The sequence below is a fragment of the Pezoporus wallicus genome, unplaced genomic scaffold (assembly GCF_028554395.1).
Source record: "Pezoporus wallicus isolate ANWC-B61680 ecotype Strahan unplaced genomic scaffold, APGP_CSIRO_Pwel_v1 contig_2871, whole genome shotgun sequence".
Classification (NCBI taxonomy): domain Eukaryota; kingdom Metazoa; phylum Chordata; class Aves; order Psittaciformes; family Psittacidae; genus Pezoporus; species Pezoporus wallicus.
Genome location: NW_026640775.1, coordinates 4,735,289 through 4,746,525, shown reverse-complemented (window position 1 = coordinate 4,746,525; position 11,237 = coordinate 4,735,289). Strand labels below are relative to the sequence as shown.

The 11,237-nt window shown below is 38.4% G+C and overlaps 1 protein-coding gene across 4 annotated transcripts in view; it reads left to right on the top strand.

Annotated features, from left to right (window-relative positions):
- The window catches only part of PARPBP (PARP1 binding protein), a 48,543-nt gene that overhangs the window by 190 nt on the left and 37,116 nt on the right, over nt 1-11,237 (top strand). For 3 of the 4 annotated variants that reach the window (XM_057420530.1, XM_057420529.1, XM_057420528.1), the window contains exons 2-5: nt 1,241-1,393; nt 5,691-5,921; nt 7,720-7,830; nt 9,251-9,421. In XM_057420530.1, coding sequence (XP_057276513.1) covers nt 1,244-1,393; nt 5,691-5,921; nt 7,720-7,830; nt 9,251-9,421 — 663 coding nt within the window. In that variant the 5' untranslated portion in view covers nt 1,241-1,243. The remainder of the gene's footprint in view (nt 1-1,240; nt 1,394-5,690; nt 5,922-7,719; nt 7,831-9,250; nt 9,422-11,237) is intronic. The other variant, XM_057420532.1, reaches the window with a different exon arrangement.

Sequence of the window (11,237 nt, the reverse complement as noted above, 5' to 3'; positions counted from 1 at the left end):
GCTCCTGCTTCCCGTGGTACTTTCAGTGGGGGAGCCGTGCAAGGCGAGACTGTGGTGAGGGAGGCACCCTGAGGCGGCCCCAGCCGGAGGAGAGGGACGGCGGTGGGGGTAATGGTGATGTTGGCTCCTCATGTTTAGGGTTTACGGGCTTGTTTCGTAGGGGTTTTGTCTTATTCGTGCTGTTTTTCTGTGAGTGACAGGTCGTGTTGTGTGGAAATCTCAGAGTAGAGGCAGAGGGCGAAACGCCTCAGGAGAGATTTTTACATTTCTGCCCATCTGTTTCATCCCCTTTGGCCTGCATGTTTCATTCATGTCAATGTAGAATACTAAAGTAGATTGTGCCCTTCAAACATTTTGGAGAATAATTGCAGGTGCTGTTATGATCTTGCTTCATGTCTCCTGTTGTTCCTGCCTCTGTCACTTCATCATTTTTCTGGTTATACCAATCACCAAAATACCCTGGCTGTCGACTGTGCCTTAGCAAGGTGAAACGAGGAAAGGCAGGTTTTGTGTTCTGAAAGTAAAAGGTGTAGGTATTGTTCCTCTACTGTCGCTGCAGTGTTTGGGAACTGTGTTTCAGGAAAGAACAAGTTTTAGAACTTTGCTTTCTTTAATAAGCCTTGTGTGCGTGTGTCTTGACAAATGATAGGAAGTGAAAAAGACTAAAGCATGAAGAAGTCAAATTCAGAACTAATACGGAAACTCATTGCTAAAGGAAATGTCGGTGATAATGACTTACGGAATGAGAAAATAAAATAGACTATATAGGCAACAAAAGCATTTAGAAATGTCATTGTTAGTGGCTCTTAAAAATATTAAATGTCCTGCTTCTAGTTTTAAAGCTTACTGATAGATGCTACTTTTGATATATAGTGAATAGGGAAAGTACAGCAGACATTTTACGGCATTCAGACTGGCTGCTTTCAGAGACAAGCTGCCATATTTGTGATAGTGTTTATTCGTTTATATTGGCATGATATTACAAGGAAAGTAAGGAGTCTTCATGAAGAAATGTCACAGATAAGTACTTTTAACCTCTTTTCGTCATAGCTGCCCTGGCATAGTGGCGCTAGTCCCATTAGTCTTCTGGCGTGGTGGGTAGATTTTGTCCTGAGACTTTGATCTGCAAAAAGATGAAACAGGATTTGCACAGCTTATTGAAAGGTGAAGATACACACAGGCCTCTTGCATAGTTATATTTGGTTTTACTTCTCTTAATTATTTCTATCTTCTACTCTAGGCAATGATTACTTTCCAGCAAAAAATTTTAAACTTGATCAAGTGTTTCAGAAGACAATGGCATTTATTTTCAAACTCTGAAAGGACTACTGTATGTGGAGCAGACTGCATGATAATGGCACTACAACTGTCAATGGCTGAAGTCAATAAGCAGGTTAGTGTTCTTTCAGTATCTTCTTGGTACTTAGTACATCTTGAGCTTGGTTCACTTACTGGACTTTTTGCTTAGGTGCCTACTTGAAATGGCCATTTTGGTCACTTTGCTGTTGTTTTAACTAAGGGTTACATGGAGGAAGGCACTAAAAACTAAAATATAGTTATAGTTCACTGTTGAATCAGGGCTTACAAAAAGAGCTGCAACACAGATGTGAGGATGGAAGTGTTTTAAGTGTACATTTAAGTCGTAAATTTTAATGTTAAATATTAGCATGTCAAATGTTTCTTCTGTGCTGTAGATCAGGGTGGGATAACTGGGGCATTTGGAATGCATCTTTTCACTGAGTATTCTGAAAATGCTTGGGAGTTACATGAGAAGAATATAAAACTGATTTGGTATAAGCTACATGAGCTGTACTTACAGCAGTCCATTTTTGGCTGATGTTTTCCTGAGGCTCATCAGATTAAGACCTATCATGTAAATTGTGGGTGTGCACCCACTACAGGTAGGAAATGTATGCCCTTCATTGCATGTGTACAAGAATAGTTTGTCAAATGATAAGTAAGAGATGTGACTCTTAATTGCTTATTTAATAGGCACTGTGGCTGTCACAGCTGGTTGGCTGAGCATTAGCAATGACCTGGAACATACCAAAACCATATTTCAACTGTATCTGTTGCAATATATAGTCAGGTCTTTGCGTGTCTCTCATTGAATAAGAACAATTCCAATAGTCATTTGGATAATCTAAAGGTATCTTTCTTTTTTCACTTTTTTTTTTTAAGTCAGTAAGCCTGATTGATGAAAACAAATGGCTGTTGTTGGAAGACTTACCCAAATGTTGCATAGTAAATTAAACACATAGTATAAAGCTTCAGTTAAAAAAGCCCAAAATGCAAATAAACCAAAACCAAACACCCATAAGCAACAACAAAAACCAAATAAACAGAAAACCTGTTTCCATTCCTACTCTCCCAGTCACAATGTGTTATTAAAATATTGCCATTTGTACTGGAAGAAGCTTATTTATTTGTTGTGGTTTAAGCCCAGCCTGTCACTCAGAAACCACGCAGCTGTTTGCTCATTTCCCCCCCTTCCTCCCCCGGCTCCCGGAGGGATGGGGAGGAGAATCAAAAGAATGTAACTCCCATGGGTTGAGATAAGAACAGTCCAGTAACTAAGGTATAACACAAATCACTACTGCTACCATCAATAATAATAATGGTAAGGGAAATAACAAGGGAAGAGAATACAGCCGCTCACCACTTGCCTACTGATAGCCAACCCGAGCAGTGATTTAGCCCTCCCAGGTAACTGCGCCCAGTTTATATAGTGGGCATGATATGCTGTGGTATGGAATAACTCTTTGGTTAGTTTGAGTCAGGTGTTCTGTCTCTGCTTTTTCCTGGCTTCCCCTCCTTCCTGGCAGAGCGCGAGACTCAGTCCTTGGTTGAACTAAACATTGCTAAGCAGTGACTAAAAACGTTGGTGTTATCAGTGCTGTTCCCAGGCAGAAAGTCGTAAATATAGCACTGCACCAGCTACTAAGAAGGAGAAAAAAAATGACTGCTGCTGCAGTCATAGCATACAAGTCATAGTACTGAATTATCATAACCTATGCACAAATTAGAAAGCAAAAAGTACTCTGAAAGTAACATGTGTGGGCACTGTTTCAGTTTCATATTCACTCCTAGTTCTTAGTCCAGGCAATATCAAAATAATTGATATTTTGATATTGGAATCATATATTCTAACCAGGTCTACTGGGAAAGTTGTGCTATGTATGCTACAACCTGAAGGAGGGATCTCTTGGGCTGGAACAACTCAATTGTTAGAACTGCTCCTGATCTGTTTTTGTATTTAGTTTTGTATTCAGTTGCTGATGGTGTTTGTAGGTAATTTTATCGAGATTAAAGTTGTTTAATGTGAAAATGTAGTGAAATAAACCCTTTAAACTAGACAGGAGTTATCTGCCCTTACTGACATAGAAAAGCAAGGCCTGCTTACTCAGTTGCAGGGCATTTATATCATGTTACATAATGAACTGCATGACTGTAAAAGATGGGGGGGGGGGTTGCTGCCATGTTACTGCGGAAAGCTTTAGATACTGGTAGTATCAACTCTGTTTCTTTGGTGAAAACTGGAAAACTCACTACAATTGCAAAATTACTTGTTGCATGTATTCTGATGTCTAACTCAGAAGGACCTCAGCTGAAAAAGTTTAACAGCTTGAAGTGGGGACTAGATACTGATCAAAGAGCAGGGTGTGGACAAAAATGAGAAGCCTAGTTGTTAAAGAGGAAGTCGCATCTTTCACATGAAAGAGGAAGTGATGAGGGGAAGTTGGATTGGGAGGATGCAGAGTAAAGTAATATGGAGAGATCTGCAATAAACATGGCTATGAGAAAACACACTGTGATGGACACTGGCTAAGAATGTCCGAAAATTTGGGAGCAAGGTGAAAATAGGCAGAGAACATGATAAGGTATGGGTGTGTAGGGAGATCAGCAACTTCTAGCTGGAATTTTGGAAAGCCAGAGAACAGTACAGAAGTCCAGGGTCAGTGGTCAAGAGATGATGAAAAACAGGTTAACAATTAGTGAATAAAGAACCAAATTGTGAATTAGAGGCTAGAAATATGTATGTGAATCTGCAACTCAAACCCTGTGTTTTGTCTCTGTTACCATTAGTTCAGCCTAATTAGTAGCAGAATTCTCTATATTTTCATTTCTATAAGTAGCATTTTAATGCAATTCCTTACTTGTATGCATAGCTTGGTTTACAGGGATTGAAACTGATTTTCTGGCTTTCTCTGTGTTGAGGTCTTTAACCATTGTCAATACATTCATTTCCTTTATTGGCAACCACAAGAAACAGGCTCAGATTTCTTGCAGTTCCTTATACCCCCACACTGAACTGGAAGCTGAACTGGAAAACTTACTTAAAATGTCTGATGCTCAGTGAGCTAATCCACCCCCTGCTACCCCAGCTGTGAATTGCTTGGTTTAAAAAGCAATATTTTACTGAATATAAAAAAGACAATGTGAAGGATTAAACAAGTAGGGTTATGTATTGTACTTAATTTTTTATTTCTTAGAGTGCAGCAATAACTGCTTTCTCCTGTAGCTTCTTATTGACACAACTGGATAGTACCTACCTTGTGATCCTACTTCCTTCAGTAGCACATCACTTGGTTTGTAACTCAAATAATAAGGCTTTGTCAGTTATATGGCTTGTTTTTGAATTTCTGCAGATTTCAGCTCAGCTCTCTGTTCCTATCTGCTGTTACACTTTCACCTTTTTGCCTGTCATTTGTGCCCTGCTGCTTGCATGTATGACCGACTATACTAGGTTTGCTGTTTTGTTTCTTTAGTTAATTCTGCTTCATAAATGAAATTACATGCAACATTATGGATTACATAGAGTATCTGTCATTTTTAGTTTCCCATGTAGAGATAACCTTTAAAGAAAAGTTTATTTTTTTTTTCTTTTAGTTTAGAACTGCACAACAAAACTACAGGCTTACTGTTTTACGATTAATTGTTTACATTTATAAGTGCGTAAGCATGATGACTTAATACACCCCTACATATGAATTTAGTAATAGCAGATGCCCCCATATTGATGTAAGTCCTTTGGAAAAAATATGTGAAACTAATATATAAATCAAACATGGTTTTAGTCATTCTTGTTGATGCATTTTCTGCTTCTGTCCACCAAAGGTCAACAGAGTGCTCCTCTCAAGGGTTAAGGAAGAAAGGGACTTCATAGAATCATATAATATTTAGGGTTGGAAAGGAACTTAAGATCATCTAGTTCCAGCCCCCCTGACATGGGCAGGGGCACCTCACATTAAACCATGCCATCCAAGGCTCTGTCCAGCCTGGCCTTGAAGACTGCCAGGGATGGAGCGTTCATAGCCACCCTGGGCAACCCATTCCAGTGCCTCACCACCCTCACAGTAAGAACTTCCTCCTTATATCCAGTCTAAACTTCCCCCTTTTAAGTTTTAACCTGTTACCCGTTGGCCTGTCACTACAGTCTCTAAGGAGTAGTTCATCCCCAGCATCCCTATAGCCCCCCCTTCAGATACTGGAAGGCTGCTATGAGGTCTCCACGCAGCCTTCTCTTCTCCAGGCTGAACGACCCCAACTTTCTCAGCCCATCATCATACAGGAGGTGCTCCAGTTCCCTGATCATCCTCGTTGTCCTCCTCTGGGCTTGTTTCAACAGTTCCATTGTTTTTAAAACTACATTGAATACAAAACATAATGTTTGCTTTTTTTTCTATTAGCACCACGGAGATTTCACAGTCTCGCTTAGTGATTTATTGGAAACTTGGAAATACTTGTTATATGACAAACTGGGATTATCATATGAAAACATGAAAGAACCTGAAAATTATGCTGACATGAAAAAAGCTTATCATGCCTTCTTAGCAAGAAGCAGTATGCTAGATCTAATAGATATATATCAGAAGTGCTGTGGTCTTGGACTTGTATCTGAAGATGAAAACATAGCTCCTGTAAGTATTTTTGTTTATCTTATTTTTTGGCTGGTGTTTTTTGTTTGTTTTTGATCTATTTTGATTCAAGTTATGGATTTATGACACTTCTAAATATACATAGGATCCCTGAATTATTCACAAGTTACTTTGCTCTTCTACTGCAGAAACAGATGAGTTTAAATTATCAACTCCTTTAAGGAGATCTTAAATTCACTCAAGCTATTTTTCTGTTGTCCTGCTGGATAGGTGAGTCTCACAGCTCTTCTATGAGTGTATCTGCTCTTTGCCAGAAATGGAACTGAAACATGAACTGTAGAGATTTGATAAGGCTGGACCAAAGCTTAGTGATTAACACACGTCATGGAATTTTGATTGTATGTTGATAACCAATAAAAATATTTTTAACGGTTATCTTAAAATACCATGCTCTTTAAAAGCAAAAACTTCCTTATAGTACAAGTAGTTTCATGATGTATTTTTCCAGAAAACACTTCAGCCACTCAGTCAGCAGCTCTCTTGCATGTCAGATGTTCTTATGACACTGTATGTGAGGCCATGCTCTAAGCTAGAGAAGTTCTTGTGTGTGTTCCACTTTTATACTGTAAAAGTAGGAAAAAATAATATGATTAATCTTTTTTTTTTGCTTCAAAATATATATAAGTAGCAATTAATCTTGAAACGCAACCATTCCACATGATTTTATTTGATTTTGTGCTCTCTAGACTTTGGAAAGGCCAAAAGACAATGAATGTTGGATTTAGATTCAGGTATTTCTAGCTTCTAATGCTAGAGAGGAGTTTCTTGTCTGCTTTTACTGTCCACTTGCAGTATTACAGACTTAACAAATTACTGTTTATTTAATCTTCTGAATTTGATGTATGTTTAATTAGATCATCATTTTTATATGAGGGAAGCTATAGCTATCAGTAAATGAATGTTAATTAAACTGAAGTACGCTATGGACATAACATACTACAGAATATGTAATAATATACCATGAATTACTACCTACAGTGTGATTAAAACTGTTCACTTTCTAGCCCTAGTGAGAATGAAAAGATTTCTCCATGTGGTCAAATATTGCAACAGGTTGCTCAGGGAGGATGTAGAATCTCACCTTTGGAGATATGAAAGTCTGGAGTTAGTATTTCACTGAGCAACTTGATAAAACTGATCCTGCTTCAAGCATGGTTTGTGCAAGATGATCTCTATAGGACCCTTTTAACCTAAATTATTGTATGATTCTATGACAAGTATGCTTGTAACCAGCTTGTCTAACTCCTTAAAGGTTCAAAGAACCTATACTCAAACACTGATGTGATCATCAGACACAAAAGGGATTATAAGCAGAACTTCAGTAAAGTCATGGAAACTGATCTTCTTTGTTTTCGGGTTTTGCTTGTTTGTTTGTTTGGTGGTGGTGGTGGTGGTGAGGGGTTTTTTGTTTTTTTTTTTATTGTTACTCCTATTTTCATGGGGAAATTGGAGAACTTTCATGGGTTAATGAGCTCTTCCTGAACAGGAAAAAATATAAGGAAAATAAATGCAAAACATAAGCAGTTGCTTTTAGGGCAAATTTATTGCATAACTTAGAAAATATCTTAAACAGTTATTTTGAATCTTACATCTTTATTAAGTGAATCTTATTTCTCTACTAAAGCAGTTGTACTTTTTAAGACTAAACACAGAAGTACATTCTAAGGGCTGTGTTAACTTCAAAATGATAGCAAATTGGTGGAAACATAGTTTTGCAAGGTTTTAATACTACTTTTACTTTTTAGTTATTTTCATATTTGTTCTAATTTCTTTATTAAAGGTACAACTGTTAGAATTCATTTCTGGCCTAGTGAATGTACAAGAAAACAGTGGTTCTGTTACTTTTACTCCTTCCACACCAGTCAACAGACATGGCCATGAGAATGTAAAGGTAAAAATTATTTGTGTCTCTTGTACTGTTCTGTATATATTAAAAAGATTGAAATATAACATAGTTTTCTTTCTGGCATTAACATGTATTCAAATTATGTATTAATCGAGGATATTGTAGGTGTGTGCATGAGGCTAAGAGTGGAAATCTGTAGTCTGGAAGACAGGGGTTTTTTATGGCAGGCATTTGATGTAATCTACCTTGAAACACAAAGGAATGAGTTCTTCTACAAGTACACCATCACTCAAACATTGTCTTGACTGAGTTAGATAATCATTGTCTTGACTGAGTTAGATAATTTGCCCAATATTACAAGTTGAAGTGGAAGGTAAAGTAAACTTTTTCAATTTCATTTTATTAGTACCTACTCCCTTACATACAGAATAATTCTGAAGAGCAACTGCAGTGGTAACTATAGGAAAGCAAACATTTGTCTGTCCCAGTAGAAGACTTGAGGACTTTCTGGGAATGCCAGATGCTTTGATTTTACCCTTTCAACCCCCAAAACTGCAATCTTTGAATACTGTTACATTGCTTTATTTACAGAAGCTTTAGTCATTTCCAAACATGCTTTCCTTGTGATGACAATTTCAATTCAATAATTAGGTACAACCCAAAATATTGCTGAACAAGAAAACATTTTCTGAACTAGGGTTCTCCCTTAGGTAGCACTTCTGCCATTTACATAAAGGCTTTTTTGCTGCTCCCACTTGTATAGTAAAAATAGTCTTTTCAGACTATCACACACATTTGGTACTTTTAGTGCCTATGATTGTTGTACACATCCCATTGAATAAGAGGAAATTCCACAGTAAATATAGTTTTTTCTCATTATCTTTCCTTTTGTTAATGGCCTTTATTTGGTCTTGTCTTTGCTTCAAAAAAAAACCAAAATTCTTCAGTTCTGGGACTATTGTTCTTACAGGGTCCAGAATAGTGCTGCAATATAAGCAATTACAATCGTTATGTTTTGGTTGTGTGGGTGGACCTGGGTCACAGTTTATGTCCAAATTCAATCAGTGGAATTTCTCTGATTGAAATCCACTGGGAGCCAAGGGAAAAATTACTGAATTTGGTGCAGAGCTGGTAAGTTGTTTAAAATCTTAGTCTGTTGGAAGTTAATGACAAATCCTAATGTGGTTTAATAGTGCTAGTCTTTTGCCTTGGGATAGAGAAGGATTGTATCTGAACAGGTTTCTAAGTAGAAATTGATAGCCAATTTTAATAGCTATAGATTCAACCCTCAAATATTTCGTGAATATTCAAGTACAGTATAAATGATTTTAACATGTTAATCATGCTTGCTTTTCAGTACTTCCAGAATCCCCATACATATCTAATTAACAAATATATATATTTATATATATGTACAAAAGGAATATAACTTAGAGACTAGTTTGTGTGTTGCTTTCTTATGCAGATGACAATCCTGGCAAAGAAGTGTGTTTGCTCATATTTAAGCCTGTTGGTGAATTCTAAGGATGATCTGGCATTGGCTCATATTCTGAATGTTCCTGACAGAGGACTTGATAGAGAAGCTTTCACTAACCTAAAACATGCCTCACAGGAGAAAAAAATGTCGATTTTCCTGGTATGTGTCATGAAACTTGCTGTAGATCAGAAGAAATTGAAAACATCTATGAATATAAATTCTTGCTTTAATCTCATGCAAGACTGATATTGGCAAGGCAAGTCAAATGCCACCATAAACATGATTTCTAGGTTCAAAAGATGCAGCAGAGATTCTATGTGAATAAATTGGGTGGTGCTTGCTTGGTCATAAGATGTAAAGATGCACAGAAGAATAATTGTGTGCATGTGTACCTCAAGCTCTAAAATCTGATATTGTGAAAATGGGCATCAAGACTTCATCCCAAGCAGTGACTGAAATCCTGAAATGTTTCCTGTCTTAAACATAAGGAATGCTTTATTATTGCTTTTAAATTTTTGAAATCTTGGTAAATAGTGTGAAGTGAGATCATGGCTATGCATAACAAAGACAAAGAAAAGATGGCATTAGCCTAGATGTTGCTGCTTACCAACTAGCTATGAAAGCAATTGTGGTGTACTAATGCTCCTCAGGTACATGTCAAAGCTGTACTATCACTCCCCTCCTCAGCTGACAGGGGAAATTAAATAGAATGAAAGGCTTTTGGGTCAAGATAAGGACAGAAAGAGATCATTCAGCAATTAGTTGTGAGTAAAATGGTCTACTTGTGGAAAAGTTGATTTACCAATCAAATCAGAACAGGGTAATAAGAAATAAGCCTCATTCTTAAACCACTATCCTCCTACCCCTCCCTTCTTGCCAGGCTTAACTTCACTCCAGATTTTTCTCTACCTCTTCCCTCCACAGCAGTGCAGGGTCATAGGGAAATAGGGGTTGTGGTCCGTACATCACATGTTGTCACTTCCCCTCCTTGACTTCTCACACTTCCCCTGTTTCAGCATAGAGTCCCTTCCATGGGAAACAGTTCTCCTCAGACTTGAGTTGTATCCTCCCACAGGCTTCAGTTCTTCACAGGCTGCTCCAGTGTAGGTCCCTTCAGTGGGGTGCAGTCCTTCAGGAGCACACTGCTCCAGCGTGGGTCCCCTGTGGAATCACAAATCCTGCTAGCAAACTTGCTGCTCCAGTGTGGGCACCACTCTCCATGGGGCCACAGGTCCTGCCAGGAGCCTGCTCCAGTACAGACTTCCCATGGGGTCACAGCCTCCTTTACCCATCTGCCTGCTCTGGTGTGGGAACCTTCATGGGCTGCAGGTGGATATCTGCTCCATCTGGACCTCCATGGGCTGCAGGAGGACAGTCTGCCTCACTGTGGCTTGCACCACTGCCTGCAGGTAGCTGCTCCAGCACCTGGAGCATCTCTTTCCCTCTTTCACTGACCTTGATGTCTGCAGAGCTGTTTCTCTTACATATTTTCCCTCCCCCTCCAGCTGCCACTGTACAGTTGTTTGGGTTTTTGTTGTTTTGTTGTTGTTGTTGTGTTTTGTTTTTGTTTGTTTTTTCTTTTTTGTCCTCTTCTCAAATATGTTATTTCATAGGTGCTGCCACTGTCACTGATCAGCTTTGGCCAAGTGGCAGGTCCACCTTGGAGCCAGCTCATATTGGCCCTATCAGACACAGGGAAAGCTTCTACAGCTCCTTACGGAAGTCACAGCTACCAAAAGCTTTCCATGCAAACACAATACAGCAATGAGGTTTACTAATTATTGCGAAGCAGTATTAACATTAACAAAACCAATCCACGTATTACAATGCATTTCAGTTTTAAATTTCTGTAAGTATTTTGGTTATACTAGCACAGCATTTTCTGTGCATATGTTAAACTTGAGACATCTGGAGCCTAAAGTATTTCTGTGTGCAAACTGCTTTTCTTAGAGCAACCTTGTCCAGGTCAAAGTCA